General features: G+C 38.2%; 1 protein-coding gene and 1 long non-coding RNA gene across 3 annotated transcripts; both read left to right on the top strand.

The window, feature by feature from the left end:
- The first annotated feature begins 195 nt into the window (after nucleotides 1-195).
- On the top strand, nucleotides 196-23183 carry LOC101889295 (uncharacterized). 2 transcript variants are annotated; one of them, XM_011292545.3, is made up of 5 exons: nucleotides 196-2203; nucleotides 20064-20489; nucleotides 20575-20775; nucleotides 20848-21562; nucleotides 22407-23183. In XM_011292545.3, exons 1-5 carry the CDS (start codon nucleotides 2165-2167, stop codon nucleotides 22886-22888), a joined length of 1863 nt encoding a protein of 620 aa, XP_011290847.1. In that variant the 5' UTR covers nucleotides 196-2164; the 3' UTR covers nucleotides 22889-23183. The 2 variants fall into 2 exon arrangements, with proteins under 2 accessions (XP_011290847.1, XP_058981253.1); XM_059125270.1 differs by lacking the exon at nucleotides 196-2203 and adding an exon at nucleotides 19774-19984.
- Nucleotides 23184-26890: 3707 nt separating this feature from the next.
- Nucleotides 26891-27582, top strand: LOC109611917 (uncharacterized). The gene is made up of 2 exons (XR_002194173.2): nucleotides 26891-27082; nucleotides 27157-27582. It is a non-coding gene; the product is annotated as an uncharacterized LOC109611917 (long non-coding RNA).
- The last annotated feature ends 130 nt before the right edge of the window (nucleotides 27583-27712 follow it).

The following is a 27712-nucleotide window of genomic DNA, read 5'->3' as shown; positions in this document are numbered from 1 at the left end:
CCCGTCATAGTCGCTGCCAAACGAATTTTTTGTTCTCTTTTTTGTTTGTCCAGTTTCCATACTCCAGCCAAGCTGTATTGGTGGTTGTTGCTGTTGCTGGGTTTTGTCGTTATTATTTTCTCATTCATATTTTTGTTGGGACTGCTTTGTTTTGTCTATTATTCCGATGTTGGACCATTGCATGTTTTTCTCGTCTCTAACACCTGCCAGCTCGCCACCACTCCCCAACCCCACGCACAACCCGGCATTTGGCCTTTTTTCGAGTACATTTTTCAAGTCCGAAACGCCGACACCGGTTTTTTATTTTGATATGTTTGCACAACGGCAGCAACAGCAACAACACGGTGGACGCGAACGCAATTCAGCATTCAGTGCACCCCTGCTCGGCGCTAACGTCTGTTTGGCTGGCTTTCTATCACTCATTCTAATGGAAACACCGCCACTCATGCCTTTCACTTTCCTCATTTAGACGTCGGATGGTTAGCTCGCTCGTTCGTTCGTCCTTCTGCTTGTTGTTGTTGCCCATAACTGTGCAGAGGCTCTCACACACACGCTTCCGAATACCCCTTACTCTTACCCCTTGCCCATGGCACAGGGCAAAACAAGGCATGGAGAGTTTGGATGTGTGTAAGCATTGTGTGGTTAGTTTTACGCGCTTTCTCACACTCCCCCGCATGAATGAACTGGGTATGTGCGTGTGTTGGTGGCGAGTGAAACATCATCAACATGCACAACAACAACAGCCAAACGATGATAACAATATTAATGAGCATAATGACGATGTTAATGATAATGACGGTGGTGATTATCGGCGTTACTTGCAACGAAATGTGCGACACAACAAACGAGAGTCGAGAGTCCCGCTTTGCGAGTCCTTGTGCTTTCCTCTACGTCCTACTACGTCACTACAGCTGTTTTTCGCAACCCCCTCCACGGCAGCTCGTCTCAGCACAGCACACGGAGAACGTGTGCGATATGTGATGGCAAGTTTGTCACTTTGACATTTCGGCACTTATTGCCGTTTCTATGTTTTTGTCCTCACATACTTGGTCCTCGCTCCTTACTGGCACACTCACAGCCTACTCAGATGTTTCGCCAACTCATCCGCCCGACCACCGTTGTCTCGTCCAGCCTTACAGCGACAACGAACTCACCATACCTTGGCACTGCTCGTTGCGCTCTTGTTTCATAAGCCAGCTTTTGGTGTTTGTTGCTGTTTTTGTCCAAAATCCTTCTTCATCATTCTATTTATCGGCATGTCCTTTTTGGCTTTCAGACATCGTTCCGAGCGTCCCACATTTGTGTGAATGTCATCGAAGTTTGGCGCCCACTGTGTGCGCATGCCCCGGAAAATGGGAATGAACGAAGCAACAAAGTGTCATCTCTCTCTCGTGTTCCATCCCCTGCCCCCCGCCATCCTCCTCACGGCTGGCTCTGCTCCTGCTGTCATTGTTGTTCCTGGTGTTGCTGCTGCCTCCAACTGACACACAATAACTCAAAATCTATTCGCACATTTCTGTTTTGATCAGTTAGCTAAGAATCGTCGGTGTGTTAAGTCGTGTCCTTTTTTCCCGCAGCAAACGCTAAGCCGAGCCACACGGTGTTCAACGGTTATTGGATACAATTTCAAATTGAAATAGTTCTACGGGATTTAAGTGAAAAATAATAAAACAAAAAATCAAAAAGATAAACACACATTTATGTAATGACATCTGTCGGAACTGACTAGTTCCTAGTTGAGCATAAAAACACATTCGAAACCCCTACAACTATTACCAAAGCCCAGTGAAATTTAAAGGAGGTTATGCATGAATATTGAAGATCTCGCAGACCTGCGATTCCAAGAGTAGTTGGTGCAGGGCTACAAGTGTCAGTGTGTGTACGTGTGTGTGCAATTTTGTTTGGTTGTGTGTGCAGAATTCCTTCGGTTTAGAAATTCAAGCCTCGAATTACATACATACATACAAACCCACTTACTTTGATAAGCGCCGTCTGAGCCAAGTGTCACTAAAAAGATTAGAAACAAACAACAATTGCCCAACTAATTCTCCTCTACGCGTTGTTAAAAAAATTATCCAAAATTCCGAAAAATCCGAGAAAAACCTCTAAACAGTCGACCCGCACAGCGTCGTCAACCGGTGGTGGTGGTGGTGGAACCACAAAAATGGCATCAAAGCGGAAGGCTTCAGTGTTGCTGCACAAGGTAATATTCGCAGATATCTAAATAAAGTTTCTACTTCATAGCGTTTTACTTTCATTCATTTGTTGTTGATATTTTTTACTTTATCACAAAGTCATCCCACCATTGTTACATGGCCGAGAAATTGTTACCAAATTGTTATGGAAATTAGTTAGCAAGATCTAGTTCACGATTTCAAACGCCATGTCAACAAATGCAAGCCTGCTGTCATATGAAATACTACACATTTCAATCACAGACCGAACATTTATAGAATTCAAAAACACAAAAAAAATTAATTAGTTTTTAAGCCCCAAATCTGAAAAACCTGTTGATGTTGTAATGGTAATCCCGCTTAGGTGTAATCACCTAAGTTTCCATATCATATTTCAAGTTTCTATTGAAAGATTGGCCTGACCGCATCCAACAAAAAATACCTCACCAAACAATGAGTTTGCTAAACAATATTTGACGATTGTAGCTATACCCGAAAACAGTAGAGAGTATTCGAGAGTACCGACGCTGTGGAGACTCACAGCCTAGTCGGACACGCACACACACTGTGTCGACATAACTCATTACTGGTAATGTGAAAAGTAAATTATTTTGCTTTGTAATATTCAAAAGAATAAACCATTATTTTCAGCCCAGTGACAATGTTGATAGAAGTTTGTTTGCATTGCCTTAAAATGGGTTAGTTTTTGCTGGGTACATTTCGGGGTTTGATACATCTCTGATTGAGTGAAAAACGAGTGACAATTTTAACATGTCCCTCATTTCATACCGTGACTACTACTTGAAACTTGAGTACACCCAATATTTTTATTATTTTGAGATAACAAATTGTATCGTGAATAAGACCTATAGTTTTAAAGTGTTGAGATTATAGTATATCACAGTTACACTCTTCAAACTACAACCATAAGACGCAACTATTCAAATCCGTTCGCATTCGGATATTGTTCACATAATTGCATACCAAACACCAAACTGCATTGAATGAAGCTGGAGTTAGTTGTAGAAATAATATACCGTGTGGAGCAGCTCGATCAAATAACCCGAGATATTGTTAAGAGGAACTTTGCTGTTGGACCCTAGTCTAGGCTGGCTTATAAGTCTCTCCTCTACATAAGTTCTTATTTGTTTTTATCTTTATTGGCACCCCCAAAAAAGGCTTCTCCCAATCAGTCACAAATTGTTTCCGTTCATTTTCTATGGTTGGTGTGTCTCATCTGTCGAACGGCAATAGGGCAGTATGAGTTCGACGCAAGACTAAGACTATTTTTTAGCTTATTTGACGTTTACGAGATCTTCCCCCAAATAAAACTGTCCATAAATTTTCTTTTCTGCAGTCGGTATCGGTCTGTGGAGGTACATATCACGAGATATTACATATAATGTTGCTACTCTCATCATGTTTAGAATTGTTTATGTGAAAACTGTTCCCGTACACAAAAAATAGTAAAACTTTTAGACATTTGTTAGTAACTCATAAAGTAGGCACCCTGTAGGCCTATTCTGTATCCTTTTGACGACAGTCAATATTGTTATTTTATTGAGTTTTTCCCTTTAACAACACAAATAACAACATTGCTATTCTATAACAGCTTTATCTGTTATTGTTACTGTATATAAAGAGTAGGTATAAAAACAATAACAAAATTTTAGTTTTTATTTTATTGAAAAAAAAAAATGAAATATTGAATTTGCCTTGCATCGAAAGATTGAAAGTTTATCGACAATTTAGCAATATTTTTACAGAATAGAATTATCGTTACTGCAAACAACAACTGTTGATTATTAAATAGCCAATAACAAGAGTAGTTAAAAGTTACAGAATAGGCCTACTGATGTTCAATTATATTAAAGATTTAAATTATAACAGCAATAAATATGCGATTCTAAGCTGGGGCTATTAGCTAACTAAATACAGCCATATATAGCATTATTTAACTTTTTTCCGGCAGTTTTTGATAAATCTTCAATTCATATTCAAGGTACCAAGCTCTTAATATGTTACTACTAAGTTTTATAAACTGGAAAAATCAATTTAAAAACATCTTAACAGAACGGGGTGATTCGTCTATCCTAGCCACTGCCCCTTCGAAAATTTCACCAGCATGATCCCATCAGCTTGGAATACTCAAAAAAACGTTGATCTTCAGTCATACAAAGACTCAAGACAAGAAGGTTTTAAAGAAATTGATTTCTAGAGGAAATGACTAAATTCGATTGGAGGAACATTCACATGCATATGCTGCCTATCAGCCGTGTGGGCGCGTATTTGGATGAATGATAGCATAACTCAACGCCAAGACCCCAAGCATAAACCACATACACAACTCATTTCTATTCTCCCACATCTCCTTCTTCTTACATTTCCTTCCAAGTTTCTACTTTTATCCATATGTATGTACATCAGTCCCCATATACCCGCTCACATATATATTAGCGCTTTCCTCATACACACAGCCATGTGGGCAAAAAATTAAATCGGTTTGGGTGTACCAAAAATGGAGGAGTTACATTTCCCTGGGTTTCAGTTCAGGCAAGACACACACACAGACACACCGACCGAACACAAGTAAAGGCGCGACCGCGACTTGCATGGGAGTTGGGAGTTAACATCTCAAATACGAGCACGGATTAGGGGGTGGTGCTGTCTGGCTGAGTTTTTGTGAGGTCTCCAAAAAAAAAAAAAAAAACTAAACACAGCAGAAGCAGAAAAGCTTCTCGTTAAAAGGGCTCAACGTAATTCATCAAACATAACAAAGAAGACAGAGTTCCTTTCTTGGGCGTCGATTCCACCCCACCCTTCACATGCCAGCCAAACACGGCATTTTGACACACAGGGACCCACGAACACACCGACATTCAATAGAAAACATGCACACAAGACACAGTCATAGACACCGAACGAACGCAGCCATACCCACAGTCATATTTGTTCATTACAGGCTCGCACACACACACATACACTCACACCCGCACTTACACTCGCTCGTTCAAAGTCATTTGCCGACTGGGGCGCCAGAGGTGGGTAGGTAAGCGGTTGCGAAGACGTGGAACAAGAATGGGACCCCACATATTAACTTTACTCCCCCAGTACCACACAGTAGGAGTTTTCGGGTTCACTTTTATTGAGAACCCCCAACTCCGTTGCCGTCCGTCCATCATAATCCATATCCTTCAGTGTGGCTGGCTTGCTCGATGGTGCTGGCACTGTGTGGGTGTGGGAGGGTCAGTGCCGAACGAACGACTTAGATAGAAGGTTTTCTTATGTTCCCCCTACATTCTTTTCTTAAAACTTCCACACAGATACAGCACAAGCTCATCGCACACAGGATTTGCAAGCAGCAATACTAAATTCTGGGCAACTTTCATCATCAAGAGATCGCCCCCTCACCCGCACCCGCACCCCACACCAATAGCAATAGCAATAGCAATGTTTCTATTTTCTTTCTTGTCCTGTGAACTATTTTTCTTCGACTTGGTGCCCATTGCTGTATCTATTGTTGTTGTTGTTGTTGTCGTTGTCGTTGCTGCTTCTGTTGTTGTGACTGTTCCATATTAAACATTTTCCAAGTTCCATGGTCAAGCAGTAAAGTTAAACATGTAACCTAAGGGGGTATTACGAACTTATTCTGTTCTTGTTTCTTTTTTTTTTTGTTTTCTTCTCCAGTTCCCAATGTTTTAGACATACACACATACACACACATAGACGAACATACAAATACAAACCTACAAATGCACCTCACATCTTTCCATTCCCTGTCATTTGGAAATCGTTTGAAGCGAGTCACAGCACAACACACATACACCCACACCTTCACCTACACCCTCACACATGAACGCTTAGTTGTCTTTTGGTGAAATGAAAATGTGCTCCCAATTCCCTCCCTTCGAAATGCCTTCTCCTCCCTTTGTCTTGGCATGAGTGTGGCCATGTGTGTGCGTGCGTATGAGTGCGGACAATGCATGTGATTGTGTGCGCTTGTATGTCTACGAAATATCCTTCGTAAGCTTAAGAAAGTTGTATTGCTTTACTTTGTTTACCATCAAACACACAAAGCCATATAGACACGCACACTCACACGTATGTATGTACACACGCATGTACGCACTCGTCCCCACCACAGTCGCTCACATTAGACACCCTCCAACTAGCAGATCTAAAGGAAACTGCAAACTGGAAAGAATTCCTTGCCGCAAAAACGATTTTTTACAGTTTTCTGGCGCCCAGACAAACAACCCAAAAGTCGTATTTTTGTTGCAATAGAAGATGGCAGACGACGCTGATGGCAAGTGCGATGGTGCTGCATGGCTATCTGGCAGCGGTCTCCATTAAGATTCCCTACCCAAGTACAATGTGCTTGTTTTCAAAGAAATTAGTTTTTTTTTTGCTCACCCCCTCCTTACCCTCCGTAATCACAGATATCTCAAGACCGGATTCGTTTACAGTAGTGTTCAAAACTATACGTTGGGAATAATATGTGATTTTCGTTAACTATCTTTCGACCAAATGTCCTCCCGTTATGAACAACGTAAAGTCAGGAATTATTTTGAAATTATTAATAACCAGAAAATTGTATGGGGGCAGATACAATTAAGAAGAACTTTGTTCGTCTTTACATCAAAGTCTCAAGAATGTAATTAACAGGTTTTAACATCAAATCCTACAACTGATGACAGAATTCGACGCATGAAAAGCCGTATCTTTATAACATGCTTTTCTTATTGAACTATATTGGTCACTTTATTATATTATATTTTGTTGTCTAGATAGCACAATTATCGGTATCATCATTGTGGGGTCTGAAATCTTAGCCGGAAGAACAGTGGAAATTTATTTTCTCAATATTTTTAAGAACCTAGTTGCCGTTAGGATTTGCTTGCTGATCTGAATATTTGGATTGATATTGCAATCATTGGTTCAGATAAAAACATAATGCTGTGTGTACAAAGTACCTGTATCGACCCATTTTGGGGGCAATACTACTATTTTGACTGTAGATAGCATTACGTTTCGTGACGAACTTTACAACATCTTTTGCCCACATCAAAGGCCTATTTGAAAAAAGTTCTTATTGATGTGTGTGCTCCTATTAGAAGGGTGAACCATATGTCTTTGGTGATAACAAGAAATTACAACGGGAGAGTGGCGTTTGGCTCGGCAAAACTCTAATAGATACCATAAGATCATATGTGCTTGTATGTGTGAGTGTGTATGTTGTCACCACTACCGCATTTACTCCTTGGGTCTCCAGCAAAATTCGAAGGAAAAGATATCGTCGCCACAACTGGTGTGAGAACCAACACAGAACTCAGGGTTTAGCAAGACATTTACCATGCCACCCCAACCGCCCTCCCACCTAAGCCCATCACACACAGCCCAAGTGCTTAATGACTGAGAGGTGTGGGTATCTAAACTGTGTAACTATCAAAGGAGTTTCGTAGCTTTAAATCCTTGGCGAAATTTAGAGAATAAAACAAAACACATACTTATAAAAAGGAGGGGGGAGTACTCACTCAAGAATAAATGTACGTCTGTATGTGTGTTTGTACGTTTGTACATAGAAGCACTCTCTACATCAGCAGCCAAGAAATGAACGACAGAACCCTTTCCTTTTCTCAACACCGGGTCGTGTCTTGCGTGCCAACTAAAAGTTGAAATTAGAAATTTTCTTAGCGAGAAAATTTCGGGAAAGGGGTACGTTAGCAGAGGTGGCTGTTTGTGCGCCCGTTATCAATCACTTTGCTGCCAAGTAAATGGGCAGTGGGTGTAAGATTTCATTTGCCTTGCTGAAGTCACGCTGTGGGGGGAGGGGTGTGTGGCGCGTCGTTGGTGTGTGTGTGTGTGTGTGTGCATGGGTGTGCTAGGAAGAGGTATGGCTGGTGTCTTTGTTGGGCACCCACATTAAAAACAATGCCTAGGCTCGGTCGGATGAGAAGTGCTGAAGTGAATTGAAGGGAAAGCGTTAACGAATTTTATGTTTGTTGCCTTGTTGAAGGACTTCCAAAAAGTAGATTACATACATACAAACACACACACACCCATACACATACACATACCATTTTGCTGTCAAGTTACAAACGAACATTTTTGGTATCAATGTAGGCAGCAGCCGTTTATCTCGTCTTGAAGTTAATTTTGTTTCTCGTCGCAGAACATCCACCCATGTGGAGTATGCGTCGCCATCTAATCAGCCTAGTTGAAATCCTCAAGTCGAAATGTGCGAATTACAAGCAATGACTTAGGAAAACTACAATAGGCGAATAAACTGTAGCGTTAAGAGGTTTTGAACAGCAAATTCCTGCTGTGGGTGTCTTGAATTTAAGAGCGGGTGGTTTAGACTGATTACCGTATACTTTCCAAAACTCTGACCTAAGTCGATTTCTTTGTTATTCACGCTGAGATCGCCTCGATCACAAAATGCCACAACCAAATATCGTTCCATTGTCCCCTTTCAACATACGGATTTTTGTCTATCTAGGCTGGAAAGGCAGCGAAGACCAAAGCCAAAAAAAATTGTAATAATCCTTTTTTTTCTCGTTAGCTGCACACCAACACACAAATACACCAAAAACTAATATCCATCACCCAAATATCCTACGTACAGAAATGCTAAAGTTCAACTTTCTTTCCTGCTACAGTGCCAGACCCCCACAGCGGGCATAGCGCAAGGGGTAGTTTATGTGAATGTGTCCTGCGGTTGGATGGTTTGAAAAGTTCGAAGGAAAACAAAACGGAGACTGAAAATGAATCGGTCGGAACAGCATTAGAGAAGACCATCCTTAATATAAATGGTTGAAGAACTGGCTGTACCCCCTCAAAAACCTCTTGCACATACACAAACACACACAGACACAAACATTCGGCAAGCATCGGTTAATCGAATGCCAAGTAAGAAAACAATAATCGCCACAGTGAGAGGGCGGTGTGGACCAAAAAGACGAAGACAACAATGATGACTGAGCAACATGGGTTGGAGGTTATTCCTTGGAAAATGTTTTATTCGTTTTGCACTCCTGTCTATCCCAAATCAAGACAATTTAAGACAAAATGCTAAAGAACTTTGATAGACACAAAGGGGGTTACATATCGTTGAGATAGTGAAGGGAAGGAGAAGGCAGACAGGCCATTTCTTTAAATCTGCCGAATTCAAAATCATAATTATAGAATTAAATCGGAACATATAGAACCCACATATACTTTGTTCCTACCTAATTAATTTTAGCATTACTGGCGTGATGCAGAGGACGGAATTACTAATCGGAATGTTTGGATTGAGAGCTCCTCAATTTGATTCCAATGAGTACCGTGTACATTCCCTGTCACAATGACGTGCCATATGTACGTATGTAACATTCGAAAACGTTCCCAACCTGACGTTAGCCGTATGACATGAAATAGAAACACAGAACGAGAGTACTTATCAAGTGTCATAAACATTGCGACTATTACTTTGGCGTGCTTTCTCCTCCGTCTTTCTTTTCGCCTGAGTTTCCATCAAGAACGTTGTGCCGAAGTAATGTTTTATGTGGTCTTTTCTTTAAACTGTGCCACATTCTGCAGTAACTACTCCTTCGCCATCTTTCTAAAATCTTTTCTGCGGCATGAGTCAGTCGATTCCTTCAACACACATAACAGTGTTCACAGTTGTTTTAAATGTGGAACGAATGCCAAGACCGAAAGTACGCAGCAGTTTATCTCCATCCACTGGATGCAGGGGCGACGAAGGTTGCCGGGATTCCTAGTAACATTCGGTCTACCATGCGATGCGATGTACAAAGCGATGCGACGGATGTGGATGTAGTAGGGCTCAACATTATTTCTTTTTGACGAAAACTAAAATCTTGTATATTTGAGAGAATGAACTCATGCCTGCCATATTATTTTCGTCTGGGTCTCTTCTTATTGAAGCAGACGCCTTAGACGAACAGCAACTAAGATGGTGTGTGTGTGTTTGTGTCGTAGTAATGGGCGAAAGGAGTCTCCCTCTAGTTGTTGGTCCTTTTTCTAAAGGTAATTTCGCTTTGAACTTGTTTTTAAAAAAACAACCAACTTTTGAGCTATAAGGCATTTGTGCGAAGCCAAACTGGACATTTTGGAATAGTTTTTTGAATAAGTTTTTAACTTTATTCAAAAAATAAAACAACTAAAGAAATATTTTTACTAGAGAAGAATTAACGTTAAAAAAATAGGGAACCAATTTATTCCAATTTCACACTTGTTCTTATGTAGACATAAATATTAAAATGAGTTATTCAAAGTTTTGTTTCCTTGTGGGGGAGATACAAAAAGGAGCGACCCAATACTCTCGATGTTGAAACTATATCGGGTACTACCATCGTTGAGTGTGGGACTTTTTTTAATATTGAACATTAGTTGGGGAGGTACTGGACCGGCTGGCTCATCTTCGCTCTAAATCAAATGCTGACAAAAGTATATTTTCATTTCGTAATTCTCGTGATTACCAGTGGAGGTACCAGAAGAAGTCGGCCGATATTGACCATTTTCCCCACCTAACATAGGCCTGAAAATATTGATTTATACCGATTTTGAACGTAATCGAATACCCCCTTCGCTTTTTGTTTTTTTTTTAATTTTTTACAATTTATAGGAGAACTTTGACAAAAATATTAGCATATGCGATGTTTGGACTGAATTGGGTACTCCTCTCGAGAGTTATAGGAAGCACATATATACCATTTGTAACCATATAGCTGAGTATGCAATATAATATGTTCCTCTCCAAGAATGTTAGGACAAAACAATCACGAAAGCCAACACTTTAAAAAAAAAACACATTAAATGCGATTGTTTAAATTTTTAAAATGTTCGCAACTGATTCGCTTCTAATCTTATAATCTATTTGATAAGTTACGACCTCCAGAAAACAAATACTTGTCTTTATTTAGTCATATTTTGGTATTTGGTACACCATTCAAATTGCGACCTGTAGCGTGATTCCAAGGTTTAGACAGATGGACACATGAACGCACAGACATTCATAACCAAGTCGACGACTGCATTAATAACGATATTTCATTTCCGAATTAATATCGATTAACAGTTCATACACTCGGATAATATCGGTAATTCTGAAAAACTCTTAATTAGGGATGGGTCTACAAAAAATATTTTTTTAAGCCAAAGTAAATTGTTTGCCAATCGAAACTGCAGTCGATTTCTGCCTTCAAACAGTTAATAAAAAAATAGATGAATAATATAAATCTGATCTTATCAGAATCGATATTTTGCCATCTCTATAGTTCGTTTCAGCATTAATATACAGGGCGAGATAAAAAAACTGCAACAAAGTCTAACGCCATGATTTTTACATTTTTAAAATTTTATTGAATTAAAGCAAGAAAATGTCGGAAATAGCATCAAATTTTAGAATAAGTTTAGACTTGTTCGAATTGGTCACCTTTGGCACGATTTATGGCCGACACTTTGGTATTTTTTAGTGCCAACCTTGCTTTCCAAAACCCTACAGACATAATAGCCCAACGTATTGGTATCCGGAGATTTTGGTGGCCATTGTGCGCTGCAAATGAAGCGAGGAACCTCATTTTGTAAATATTCTTGGGTGGCGAGTGCTGAGTGCGATGGTGCTGGGTCCTGTTGGAATGTACAAGGTCTGCGGCAAAAATGTTTGCGTGCCCAAGCCTCTAATACACCCTCTAGAATATTTTCGCGATAATATTCGGAATTTATTCTGATGCCACGGTCGATTAATACGAGCGGAGAGCGACCATTGGCTGTTATGGCGGCCCACACCATCACCATGGCCGGCGCTTGAGTTCTGGTGGCCAAGCGAAGGTGCACATTTTCAGCTGACCTCTTTGTCAAGTAAACACGATAATTTTGTTTGTTTATAAACTGCTGGACAACGAATGTTTTCTCATCGGAGAAACCCCAATTCGGCAGTTCACCACTTTCGGCCAAGCAACGACGAAGCAACTCTTTAGCTCTTTCGAGTATATTTTCTGTCACTTTTTGGAATTTCAATGTCTTTACCCCGAGCTCATTTTTCAATATTTGCCGAATGGAACATTGCGATATGTTCAGCTCACGAGTCATTTTTCGGCCACTGCAACGCGGGTTTCAATCATCAATTCATCATCATTCGAACCATTTCTGCTGATGTTGCTGTTTTCTTCCGTCCAGTCAAATATAAAGAAATCACGCTTGAATTCCATAGCGAATAACTTTTTTTCTGGAAAATTCTCACCAAAATGCTTTTGTACGCTTTTAAACAATATAATGAGCTGTCACTGGAATACTTTTAAAAGCTGTCGGACGAGTGGCTTAGAAATGACAGCAGTCTGAAGTTGATTGCAGTTTTTTCATCTCACCCTGTATATTGCAATAAACCACCAATAATGACACCGTTTCTAAATTTAAAAAACACAATTTATGCATTTGGAATTCTTGACTTATTTCCAACGAAACTAAAAATACAAATCATACGTATCCGCAGTTTCGCTACTCCCTAATGATACAAGTAAAGTTCGAATCGGTCACGCTTTCAATGCAGGCACATGGTAGTGAGGTCGACTTGAGTGACATCTTGCCACCATCGGATAAATGACAAAGCAATCTTCCCCGCTGGCAAAACTGATTAGCAGCTACTTCGTGATAATTAATATATGCCACCAAGAGCAGTACAAACATTGCAAATGGAACAACAATCGCTGTCAATGTAGTGGTCGATGAGTGTTCATAAGTGTGTCAGTTGGCCCAAGTGCACCGTTGGATGGAGAGTATCTCTAGCTGCAAATAAAAAATGCTGAGCTTTTGCTGGGATTTCTCCCAACGCTAATTGCAAACATCCGCCACTCGGCAATTGCACCGGTTTTAAAAGGCGTACAAACCGAAAACTGTCATTTCTGCCATGTACATAGCGGAGCATAAAAACGTGTCTTGAAAAGACCCGAACAAATAACCAACTCAAGAGTTTCCGCCACTTTTTCAATTGTATTAGCGGCGGCAGGAACTACGAAGATAATGCAATTTAGTAAAACCCAAAAGAATCACTCCAGCTACAAGCGATACCCTATGCTGACGACTTTACACATATTTTTTTAGCCAAAGTTCTCGTCATTGTAGACCAGCTGACAGATACTTGCCAATCATAAAATTGTCCGTCTTTGACGGGCCGTATGAATTGCAACAAAGCATCACTTTAGGAAATGCATTTTTGCTTTCATTTACATTGCAATCCATTTCTTTTCATCCGCATGTCATTTATTTTGTCATTATTAATCAAAGCTCGCGCAGCAAATAAACACCTACTAATAGCACGCCGGGAACGATCAGCCCCTTCTGGATATCCTCGCCATTCACGTTGCCAGCTTTCTATCCGTCCACAAGGTAAAAAATGAAGTTCTTTTTCGTTCTAACATGGCCACGACCAGACAGACGAACGTGAACACCTCTATTGCGCCACACGCTTGCCTCCACCATCAAACAATAAACAAACTCGGCACAACGCACCAGTCTAGTCGATGCATCGACGCATAACACACGCACACAAAATGCATCCCTGCCAGCCAGCCAGCCAGCAACCCAACTACCACCACATTATGGACACGCATTATGTTAATAAGTGTAAAATGGGACACACGCCAAAACAATGGAGGCACAATCAAAACTCAAATCAGGACTAGAATCAGAGGACACAGACACGGCGGAGAAGGAAATAAGTCAAATACAAAAGATTCGAGCAACCAGCCAGATTAAACGAGTTTACAATATTCATCGGTGAATTCAGCTGGGCCGTACTATAACCCTAAACACATCGACGTTTCCACCACAACTCCGACTCCGACTGGAACCTATAAGAAGAAAATCGTGCTAGATGCTCCCGCAATGTCGGTGTTCCTTATGAAACGCGAAGGCAAAAACTGGAGAAAATAAAGTGTAGAACTGCATTTCAAGTTCAAGATTTCTAGCTGAGGTGTCAAATCTTAAAAAAGCAACCATTAAAAAAACAATTTCTAGCCACTTAAAAGACAAACAATAAATATGCCCTAAGCAAGCGCGTTTAGTTTCAAATCAAGTGTTTCGAATTCGAAAGTAAATTTAATTAATAACTCCGCATAACATTTGGAATTTCAACGGAAATCTATCGACTTACAAATGGAATTCTGAAATTATCTGAACTACATTCAATAGTAATGCAGTTAGAATACGCCCCATGGGACAGGTTAAGTAAATTCGTACGGAATGCTATGGAATAAATGTATATACCCTCAGTCATATGGCTATCATAATTCTAGAAGGTAATATCGTCCCAAAAATAACAAAATTGTAGGAATTAAGCAGCTCATAGAAAGGGTTTATATAGTAAGCGATTTCGTTTAAAATTGGAGTATCGAAATATTTTTAAAACAGCCCTAGGTTAGTTGAAATATTGCCAAGAACGACCCACTTCTTCCGGTACCTCGCTCACTGAGGTGTATCATTTTTTGCATGGTTAAAATCACCGATGTTCTCCAAACTTTGCGAATGTTAATAAATTTGTCAATATAGTATAAATAGTGTGAAGATGGTCCACACTAATGCACATCTTCTGGTACCTCCCACACAAAGATAAAAAAGCTTCATAAATTTAATTAATCTCAAAAAAGTCGTAAAGAGTATTCGATTTGGTTGTAATATCTATATCACACTTAAGTCAAGTGCGAAAATAGGCAATATTGCTCACTACTTCCGGTACCTCCCTCACACATCGATTCTCTTCAAACATTGCACATGCATATAATTCTGTCAGTAAAATGACCAGAGCGACGATGGGATAGTTTTGAAGAGGATGATGATGGAAAATATAAGGTTTTGAATAAAATTTCAAAATATTGCCCAATTCCCTCCAAACTGCATACACACCAATATTATTTCAACCAGTGTAAGGTCTGATATCAAAATGGGTACTTATCAAGTACGTCCCTTGAAGAAAAATTCAAAGATATCCAAATTCGTGCGCTTAGTTTAAACCATATCGAAGATACAAAATGCTGAGGACTAGACAAAATGCATTCTTGGAAAATAATTTGTGTGAAAAAAATATGTAGACGCGCTGCCAATACCAGAGAAATACAAAAATGAAAATTTAAAATTGTATTCCTTAAACGTGTCCATTTCGGAGATTGCTGTCTTAGAAGATAAAATGCTCAACCAGACTAACTCTGTTGTTATGACATCGTAAAAAAAGAGATGAATCCACCAGGTAGCCATATTTCGACCCTGTAATGGCCCTTCTTTCTACGTTTATGTCTTCGACTTTATGCTAAGAGGTTCATAACCGTCGGTTATTCGACTGATACTTCCTGACGTTTTTGCCAAAACTTTTTGCTTTTGTGTAGCACAATTTCGAACGAACCGAAAAGTGTCTGGTGTATCAAGGTTGGTGAAATGTAAACTTAGTAAGGCGTCAGGATCATAATTTCTATCACAGCACACAAAGGTAAATTCGTTAAATATGTACTGCCATTTTTTTGCACATTTCCATAACCAAAGAATATTTTTAAACTCCAGCTTAATAGCACTTTATTAACCAATAATGCTAACATATTTTCCCGATTATAACTTTGCCGTCGGATAGCAAGGATTACCAAAAATATTGGTTGGAAAATTGGACTACATTTTTATTATGTTTCGTTTGATTCTTTTGCTCCCGTTTACCGCATCAAGAGCTATGTTCATAATATAACATTTGTCGTTGGGTGCAGAGGGTATATTTTGCACATTTTATTTATTTTTCTTTTTGCAGTAATTTAATAACTTCCCTAATTGAGTTCAAACGTCGGCTCATTTTTACCGAACAAAAAACATTTCCATATAGGAATACAACGTCTCTATCGAAAGAAATATTTGATTATTAGATCGCATTTAAAAATATGTACATTCGCCCATTTTCTTAAAGATCCCGAAATGGCAATTGAATATCGAAATAGGTTGCAGCGAAACTGAACCTAAAGGTGGGCCAAACATTGTCGATATACTACAAATTTTTGTCCTGTACACAAAATAGAAATGGATTTTGTCGTGATTTTAACAGATGGATAAATTAAAATTGCGTTTGAATTATACTTCGACGTCTTATTCTTCAACGTTTGGCTGCGACTATGAAAATCGTACTTTCAATGTGTTAACGCCCCAAAATATATTTTGAAACCAATGCATTGATACTATGCACTGGTGGAGGTGATGTATTGTTTCGTACCTTTCCCACAACCTTGGTTTCCATTTTGCGGTGTATTATGCACGCAGGAAAAAAATAACTCCCCCCAAAAAAATAGTTAGTATGGGTCCACAACCTACGTTTTTTTTTTTTAACTCGTGTCTGATTTGAAAGATAATTAGTTTATCCTTTCGCCGAACGAATATGGTTGAGTACACGCTTGGACAACGCTGGAAAATAATGCGATATAACTTTGAAAGTTCTGGATAATATTACAGAATTGCGTACGGATTTTGAAAGAAGAGAAGCACAGTCAGATCCATTTGTAAACAAGCCAAACTGTCATATTTAGCCCACAGAAGACCCGCACGCGTATATTGCAAAGCCGACGCACCCAAAACGACTCGCTGTTAGTGCGGACATTAGCAAGGAGTTGCCGTTACGTTATCGGGTAATGTTGAACGACTTTTTGTTTACAAAAAATGAAGAGGTGAAAAAGAGCTTCTTGCAACACAGCCGAAGTTAAACTCGATTTTGAAAAAAAAAAAGTTATTTTGGCGGATCCGGTTGTTGTTTTTGTGAGTGCTGCTTTAAAAAGCTGAATATATTCCTGGTCCCTCTCCTGGTCTATGTTTCATGCTTAAGGGAGGCCAATGATGTTTGTTAAGAGGACACTTTATATTTATATAAAGGTTAAGTATAACAAACTGGTATTATTTTTTTAGGTTTTGGTATCGATTCATACCATCGCATTATATCAGATGAGGTATTATATAATCTTACAGAATCGATTCGAATCCAAATGGGATATTGCGGGCCACCTAAAAAATTGAGTTATGTTTAGTTTATTGCCCCGCATTGGATAAAAAAAAATAAAACAGCCAATTTTTATCCACACACATAAACATGCATTCCCTATCAATAGCCACAACAATCTACATACTAATATTTATTATTTTTCCAAATGAGTATCCGAATAGATTGATGTTATACTTTTTGGGTTTCTGTATCGGTTGTTTCCTATATAAAAAAATACCCGGAGCTCAAACAGCCAATCCGAAATAAAAAGCCGTACAAAACCAGAACCCCACCAGAATGTGACATGACAAATAATCATAAAAACAATTTAGGAAAAGCCACTCACGCCGAATTCAGCTCTCATTCACACTGTCACGAAGTGGAATAGGGCACAGGTGGCAGCCTATTTTTCGTCAATGAGGAGAATGGCGGGGGGAGTTGTCGAGTCGAATGGGTACGCTGTGTTCCCCATTACTAAATTCTGGAGTTTGGTCAGTTGTGTTATTGCCACAAGGATTTTTGTGCATTCACTGATTGCGGGTTGCCCACAAACCAACCCATACTTATTCTCACACACACACACATACACATGTAAATAGTTCATTTTGGTCCCACTCAATGTTTGGTGATTTGACTATAATATGCACCACACACACACGCACACACAATTTAAGCAAATTATTGGCACTCACACAGACACACCTTAGCTTATGGGCATGGACCATAAAACTGTAACTGACTCAACGACCTGTTTTTTAATAAAAACAAGTGGACGAAGCGTGGTTCGTCCCAAAAATAATAGAACCCAACGCAAAAGAATGGTCCGGACATCAGTCGAGGCATTAGACATTCGTTTACAATGCAGAATGAAGTAAGGGCCGTGAAAATGCTGATGTCAACACCCTGTTGTAACGCCGCCGGCGGTTGTGCCGACGATACTTCCTGTTTTGTATATTATCCAGTGTGTTTCAGTTTGTAATCGGTCGAATTAATAACTCGCAACCCCCATAAAATATTTTTTAATTTCGATCCGAATTAAGTTAGAAGTCGAACAGGTTGACCGACAGACATCGCTAGACGGACCATTTATTGTAATCTCTTTATCTTACAAACAAATTGGGATAGAAAGTTGTTTTAAGCACATTTAACAGAACTGTACCGAACCCGCTCATATGAACAAGCATCCCGATATTCGGCACTTGGAATGTTATCAGCACAATTTTTGCAATTTGGAATTTCAATTTCATAAAGCGAACTTAATCCTGGACCCTTGGAAAAAACGTAGGACAAAAAGATTTTCCTTATTTGTTATGTTACAGATTTAATAGGACCTTGGAGATAAAAATAAACAACAGTAAGTTCGGCAGGGTCGAACTTTGAATAACCTCCACTATTTAGAACGAATTTGAAATTTTTGAAAAAGATAACATTCGCAAAACATTTTGTTAACATTTTAAAAATACCGAATATAGCCGTACGACTTGCACCTGCATAGGCATTGTTTGTCACAAGCCATTACCATATTCAAATTCGAAACTTGAAATAAACGGTGAATTATGTAGCCAAAATCATTAAAATACCGTACATAGGGCGGTACCTGGAGGGCATGCAAGTCAATTTTCTGTCACAGGCTGTAGCTTCCATTACGAACTTCAAATACGACATCTCAAACAATTTCGGTGAGTATTGTACCTAAAATCGTCAAAATACCGAATACAAGGTGGTACTAATATATGGGGCCTATACGAAGACCTGGACCTGCATAGACAATTTTCTACCTTAGGCTGTACTATCCATTTCGAACTTCAAACACCAAATCTGAAACAATTCCGGTGAATAATCAACAAAATACCGAATATCGAGAGGTACCGTTATATGGGGGCTGTATGAAAACGTGGATCTACATGGCCCATTTACGAACCTGCCTACTGGCAAAATAAACATGTGTGCAAAATTTTAGCCTTCTATCTCAATTCGTTCGAAAGATAGCGTGATTACAACAGACAGACGGACAGAGAGACAGACGGACGAATATGGCTAACAAGAATATATATACTTTGTTGGGTCTAAGATCATTATTTCGATGAGTTACAAACGGAATGACAAAATAAATATACCCTCCATAGTATGGTGGAGGGTATAAAAACAGTGATAAGATCGGTCTAGTCGAAGATTTTGTACCCCTTCACCATTGAAAAACGTACTAAGTCACGCTGATTGACTTTAAAATACCAAATACCAATTACATGAGCGATATACCAGAACTTTTCACAGTACGATCTTGGTCCTTTGAGCTATTTATATTTTTTTTAAGATTACTCCCGACTATTTCCAAAGACTAGAGAAATTATTTTTATAAAAGAAGGTGGTTGCGAATTATCAAAAATAACAATACCAATTCCCGATTTTTTATTTTTAACTTCTTAAGGTGCAAGTACAAAAAAAGCTTGAAGTCATGGCTAGGCATATTTATTGCCAAATTATAATGGAAAACGACGGCAGGATTTTAGTGCCGTTCTGTAATTCCTTTATGAAATGTCACAAAATATGCCTAGCCATGACTTTAAGCTTCTTCTTCTTTTTTTTTTTTTTTTTTTTTTTTTTTTGATTGTTTCAAATTTTTAAAACCAAAATTTGTTTTTACTTTTTTTCTGTGGTTTCAATCAATAATGGGGGCTTTATGCTTCACCCATGTGCAAAAGCTTTGCCCGTATTGCCATTCCGACAAAACATTGCGAGCGAGCCGTCATCTTTCGAGAAATATTTTGTTGCGTCAAGCATTGTGGGCAAGGACTCCCTTTTCAAGATCCTCGATGTACACGTTCTAAACCAACTCTGCAATCGTTTCAAAAGTATTCTAAACTGTCACATCCATTTGTTTTTGTTTTTTCTAGGAAGCTGCTCCTCCAACAGCTACTGCAGATGCCACCAACTCCGCCGAAAATAACACAGAAGGCGATCCATACGCCGGTATTATGAAAGATGCGGATAAGTTGAAGCTAATGCTTCTGGCATGGAATTATCAAAATTCGAATGCTGCTAGAAATGGCGCCGAAGGCCCAGACTTGAGTATTGTTGGTGGTCTTTGGGCCCAATACCAGAGTGCACTGGCCCAAAATGCTGCTGCTTCCAGTAACAAAATGGATTCGTCGTTGTCGCCCGTACCTAGAGAAGGAAATCCATCCCCTATGGAGGCACAGGACGAGACGAACTCCTCTGGACAAAAAGAGGAAGATGAAGGGTCAGAAGATGATTCCGACGACAAAATAGATGAAAAGCTGGCGCATTCTCACGATCCTGAACGTTTGAAAGCATTTAATGTAGGTGAATTCCTCTGAATAAAAAACACACACACAAACACTTATTTAACAACTGATGGCAATTTGGTAATTTATTTCCCTGCAGATGTTCGTTCGGCTATTCGTTGATGAAAATCTGGACAGAATTGTGCCGATTTCCAAACAACCCAAAGAAAAAATCCAAGCAATCATCGACTCCTGTGCCAGACAATTTCCCGAATTCAGCGATCGGTCCCGAAAACGTATTCGTACATATTTAAAGTCTTGCCGGCGCAACAAGAAGACCAGAGATGGTTGGGAAAATACGGTAAGCGGGACTCACGCCAGAGAGCCGTGCAACGTATGTTGTGTTTATTTATTTAACGTATTTCTTTTTCAGACCCGGCCAACACCAGCCCATCTAACATCCGTACAAGCAGAACAAATATTAGCCATTGCTTGTGAAAACGAATCGCTAAATGCTAAACGCATGCGTATAGGTTTGGAACCGATTACACATGCAATCCCGGCGCCGGGATCGGCTGTAGCCGCTGCTGCTGCGGCCGCTGCAGCTGCCGCGGCTGCTGTTGCAGCCACCACGAGTTCTGCCGTTTCCGTTGGAGGGGGAAGCACATCGTCCAATGTCACGTCAGCCTCCGCTAATGATGGTTCCAATGCCGCCAACTCCGCCGCCCTACCGTTTGCGACATGCACTGGATTTGCTCGTTCTACACCAAATTCAGATGCCCCCGAACCATTGTCTCTCACCCCAGCAGCCGCAGTATCTGCTGCAGCCGCAGCAGTGGTCGCATCATCTAGTGCAGGAAGTGGTGGCATGAGTTCTGCTCGCAGTTCGCCCCTAGCATTAAGTTCTAATGCCAGTGTTACCGGCATGGACATAAAGCCACTGGCTTCTGCGATAGCTAATGGCAATCCAGCACCCAGTGTCTCAGCGGGATTAACGGGTCTTACGGCCACAAGCCCTCTCTACAGACCAACGGACTTTACATCTCCCACATCGGCTTCTCCATTTGCGGCGGCTGCAGCAGCAGCTGTTGCTGGCCGGACGCAAACATATCCAACCTATTTTCCAGGTGTGACTTCATTGGGAAATGGTGAGTTCAAATTCCATCATAATCATAACTCTGTTCCTGAAAGTGCAGCTATTGCCATTATTGCAACTATTAACTGGAAAAGGGTTCTTGCGCATAAGAAATAACTTAAAAAAATCACAATTTATGTTAGGAGAAAACATATAAAAAAGCCGCTATATTTAAAACCCTCCATCATTTGGAAAAAACTTAAAAATTTTCAAAACAAATCCAAAAAATAAGCTTAAATGAAAATCGTATTATGGAGGCTATGCGATAACGTGGGCTTGCATACGAATTTTTTTGTCATAGGCTGTAGTACCTATTAAGATCTTCAAATGCGACATTTGAAACAATTTCCGTGAATAATGTCGCTAATATCATCAAAATACTATGATATACGAAAACGTAGACCAACACGTCCCATTTACGAACTTAACTGCCTACTGGCAAAACTCACACGTCTGAAAATTATTAACCTTCTATTTCAATTCGTTCGAAAGATAGCGTAATTACAACAGACAGACAGACGGAAGTCCCTAATTCGGCTTACAATTTTACGCTGATCAAGAATATATATACTTTGTAGGGTATATCATAAGTATTTCCATAAGTAACAATTGTAAGGACGAAGTTATCATACCCTCCATAGAATGGTTCTATATGATGAATTTGCCGAATTTTTGATATATTGTGGAGTATAGCGTATAAAAAAACTAGAACCTTTTTGATTTTTAAACATGTCCCAAATTAGCCAAAGGCATCTTTGTCCTTTCTGAGGAATACTTTATATTTTTAAAATATTTGTAGTATTTACGAAGGGATTCCAAATGCTAACTTTACTGTACTTCCAATTTCTTTGCAATAGTGACACCCACGGACTTATCGATGAAACCTTCCTGCTCCTCTGCCATCACTCCCATAACCCCAAGCAACCCAGTCAATGCCAACAACCAAGGCAACAACAACAATGCCAACAACATCAACAACTTGGCCGCACTCAATCAGCTTAATGTGAATACGAATCTGAACAACGGCAATACAACAAATACAAATAGTGTTTTGGCTTCAGCCACCCACCAGTTGCAACAACTTCAACAGGTGCAACAGCAGCAGCAACAACAACAACAGCAGCAGCAGCAACAACAGGAACAACAGCAACAACAGGCAGGTTTAAACATCAACAACACCATTGATGCAAACACCGTGCGACCACCATTGCTGCCCCACAAGCTAAGTCCCAACGAAATAACCGCAGCCCGCCAGGTGATCTCTGCTTACAGAGAGAGCGCCGCGTTCCTATTGCGCACAGCTGATCAGGTCGAGCAACTGCTGGTGCAGCAACAGTAAGTGTGGGTTCTATCCAACTGGATGGAGCAAATTTGGGCTTTGCACATGAAATGATGTTAAGAGTTGACCACGTCGGTAGCAAAGCTACACCAGCCACTTACTGAACGACCTTAAGACACGTCTCTTCAAACGATTGCATTCTTCCGTTATAAGCAAACACTGTTTCGTCAGAACCCTGCCGCAGTTGGTAGAGTGGAGTGCAAGCGGCAGGATGGTTCCTATTACCACATAAATGCAACTTAACCAAATAAAAAAATAGCCAAATATGAAAATAAAATATGATTCTCTCTCTCTATCTCTCGCTCTATCACTCAACTAACTACACTACAAGAAATAGTCAATATTAAAGAAAGAACAATAACATAAGCCCCCTAGAAAATCCTCCTTCTTCAGAGTCCCTTCGTTAGCCAACCACAAATCCGAATTCATTTTCCAATCAACGCCACTAACAGAGCAAAGTCTTGCTCCAACATAAAATATCCAAAAAGTACATACGAAGAATAAATGCAAACTTAAATATAGATACCAATATATAGCAACAAATCCATAAACATAAAAACAATAAAATATGATATCGAACAATAGGCTCCATATAACCGATCCCTATGCTGTCCCTCTACTTAGTCCAAAGCTTATTTTCAATTTTCCAATGATTTCCAACCACGATATGAAGTAAAACTGGAAGTTAAGCCGGCGAAAGAGAAAGCATATGCTATCAATTTTGTCTTCATAAAAATATTCCAACTTTTAAAAGAAAATTTGATGATAAAACACACAAACCAAAGTGTAGAAAAATAAAGTGTGATACAGGGTGATTTTAAAATTGCCATCTACTCACATTCTTCCCGCCCCATATTCACTGAAACAATCGAAAAACTATTTTAGGTGGTCTTGCTTTCCATTTGAAAGGCTATTTTGTTTTTCTTTACAATATTTAATATTTTAAGTTAAGTTTTAAAAAATAAAGAATTTGTTACAAACGAACTTTTACGAATAATAATATTAGCAGAAAAAAAAACTCAAAAGACGGCCTGGCATTTTTTCTCAAAACGTCATTTGTCCTTTTGCCCAATAACACAAACATCTAGATTTTTAATATATAGAATTTAATGATAAAAAAAACAACAGCAACAAAACATACTTATATATTTATTCATCCAAATATGTAATCAAAATATATTGAAAATATGCCGAAAAGTTATTAATTTTTTTAGTCCTTAATGTAAATTTTAATTGAAAACCACAAAAGCAGAAAAGAAAACACAAGCAAACATTTTGCAAAACACAATTTCGATTTTAACTGTGAACACAACTATTGGGCCACAAAACGGCAAAGGTAACAGTCAATATTTGTCAAATATTTAAATAGCATTAAAAATAAAGTACGAAGCTCCATAAGGTACATAGAAGACGATTTAATAATAAAAAAAAAACAAATTGAATTTATGAATTAAATGTAAAAAAATCATTTTGTGTTGCATTTTATTTGGAATCTTAAATTGGCAAAGTAATGATACTTTGAAGGTAAGTTCTTCGATACGCATTTTTATGTGCCGAGAATCTGAAACAACGAATCATAGTAAATTCGGCGATGCAAATGGGCCACACAACGGCAAAGGTAACAGTCAATATTTGTCAAATATTTAAATAGCATTAAAAATAAAGTACGAAGCTCCATAAGGTACATAGAAGACGATTTAATAATAAAAAAAAACAAATTGAATTTATGAATTAAATGTAAAAAAAAAACATTTTGTATTTTATTTTCTTTGGGATCTTAAATTGACAAAGTAATGATACTTTGAAGGTAAGTTCTTCGATACGCATTTTTATGTGCCGAGAATTTCAAACAACGAATCATAGTAAATTCGGCGATTCAAATGGGCCACACAACGGCAAAGGTAACAGTCAATATTTGTCAAATATTTAAATAGCATTACAAGAAATAGTCAATATTAAAGAAAGAACAATAACATAAGCCCCCTAGAAAATCCTCCTTCTTCAGAGTCCCTTCGTTAGCCAACCACAAATCCGAATTCATTTTCCAATCAACGCCACTAACAGAGCAAAGTCTTGCTCCAACATAAAATATCCAAAAAGTACATACGAAGAATAAATGCAAACTTAAATATAGATACCAATATATAGCAACAAATCCATAAACATAAAAACAATAAAATATGATATCGAACAATAGGCTCCATATAACCGATCCCTATGCTGTCCCTCTACTTAGTCCAAAGCTTATTTTCAATTTTCCAATGATTTCCAACCACGATATGAAGTAAAACTGGAAGTTAAGCCGGCGAAAGAGAAAGCATATGCTATCAATTTTGTCTTCATAAAAATATTCCAACTTTTAAAAGAAAATTTGATGATAAAACACACAAACCAAAGTGTAGAAAAATAAAGTGTGATACAGGGTGATTTTAAAATTGCCATCTACTCACATTCTTCCCGCCCCATATTCACTGAAACAATCGAAAAACTATTTTAGGTGGTCTTGCTTTCCATTTGAAAGGCTATTTTGTTTTTCTTTACAATATTTAATATTTTAAGTTAAGTTTTAAAAAATAAAGAATTTGTTACAAACGAACTTTTACGAATAATAATATTAGCAGAAAAAAAAACTCAAAAGACGGCCTGGCATTTTTTCTCAAAACGTCATTTGTCCTTTTGCCCAATAACACAAACATCTAGATTTTTAATATATAGAATTTAATGATAAAAAAAACAACAGCAACAAAACATACTTATATATTTATTCATCCAAATATGTAATCAAAATATATTGAAAATATGCCGAAAAGTTATTAATTTTTTTAGTCCTTAATGTAAATTTTAATTGAAAACCACAAAAGCAGAAAAGAAAACACAAGCAAACATTTTGCAAAACACAATTTCGATTTTAACTGTGAACACAACTATTGGGCCACAAAACGGCAAAGGTAACAGTCAATATTTGTCAAATATTTAAATAGCATTAAAAATAAAGTACGAAGCTCCATAAGGTACATAGAAGACGATTTAATAATAAAAAAAAAAACAAATTGAATTTATGAATTAAATGTAAAAAAATCATTTTGTGTTGCATTTTATTTGGAATCTTAAATTGGCAAAGTAATGATACTTTGAAGGTAAGTTCTTCGATACGCATTTTTATGTGCCGAGAATCTGAAACAACGAATCATAGTAAATTCGGCGATGCAAATGGGCCACACAACGGCAAAGGTAACAGTCAATATTTGTCAAATATTTAAATAGCATTAAAAATAAAGTACGAAGCTCCATAAGGTACATAGAAGACGATTTAATAATAAAAAAAAAACAAATTGAATTTATGAATTAAATGTAAAAAAAAAACATTTTGTATTTTATTTTCTTTGGGATCTTAAATTGACAAAGTAATGATACTTTGAAGGTAAGTTCTTCGATACGCATTTTTATGTGCCGAGAATTTCAAACAACGAATCATAGTAAATTCGGCGATTCAAATGGGCCACACAACGGCAAAGGTAACAGTCAATATTTGTCAAATATTTAAATAGCATTAAAAAAAAAGTACGAAGCTCCACAAGGTACATAGAAGACGATTTAATAAAAATAAAAAAAAATTGAATTTATGAATTAAATGTAAAAAAAAAACATTTTGTGTTTTATTTTATTTGGGATCTTCAATTGACAAGGTAATGATACTTTGAAGGTAAGTTCTTCGATACGTATTTTTATGTGCCGAGAATCTCAAACAACGAATCATAGTAAATTCGGCGGTGCAATTGTGTCATAGCGCCAAGATTATCCCAACGATTTCGCTAAAATTGTAATCTTCCAAATCGATTTATACAGAGTACCAAAGGCAAAGGTTTGCGACGCATTGATGTAATTTGGTTCAGCCTTATATTGGTAAATCTTGAGCTAAATGTATGTCCAATTTGTAAAGATATTCAATTCAAAAATACTTTTTCAAAGTACAACAGACGAACCAACAGTGGCATAGGAATGCTTCTTGTTGTTGTTTCCCTAGTAATCATCCTTCAAAAAACCAATTCGGTATTGAATTGAACTGACATTTAGTTTTTCTAAATTATAAATTTAGAAGTAAATTGAAATGCAAGGCTTCAACGACGCCGTTCAAGACTTTTTCACAAGTACATTTACAATTAAACGGCCATATATTTAAGATTATGGGCATATGTAAGTCTACGCAATTATTTCTCAAATATATTTATGGTGATTCCGTTTACTTAACAATTTGTTCGTTTCCTCAGTTGTCTATTGTCTTTTAACTTCAACAACATACCTATACGAGGGTTTGTAATGTTCATCCTCTCACTTCGGATCTGTCAGGCGAAGTACATACCTATCTCTTTACGCTCCAACAAATATCGACAAGAAATTCACTAATTGTATAACCTGAAAAGGAGGTGGACGTATGGCCTCTGCAAAAGAGTTTTAGAACGACCAGTTGATACCTTCATAAAGCGACAAAATATACAGTCGTAATTTGAATTGAAATTTAAAATTTCCAAAAACAATGAACAATTTACAATATGTTTTTAATAATAAGTATTGCTTCGACAAAAAGTATTCCATTGGGCTACTTCCTGTATATTATATATATTTGCTAATTTTAAATGTATTTCATTAAAACTTTGCCTAGCCGTAAAGGACAATATACTACAATATAATATTGATGATATAATTTTCAGGGGGAGATTATGCGCCAAAAAATTATTATAAGTTTTTAATTTGAGATTATGTAAAATGTTGATCCGTTGTAGAAAAATATCAGAAGTGTGTCAATATTGGCAATTTTAGCTCAAT

This window comes from Musca domestica, unplaced genomic scaffold (assembly GCF_030504385.1).
Source record: "Musca domestica strain aabys unplaced genomic scaffold, Musca_domestica.polishedcontigs.V.1.1 32, whole genome shotgun sequence".
Classification (NCBI taxonomy): domain Eukaryota; kingdom Metazoa; phylum Arthropoda; class Insecta; order Diptera; family Muscidae; genus Musca; species Musca domestica.
Note: the sequence above shows the minus strand (reverse complement) of the source record. Positions and strands in the feature narration are given on the sequence as shown.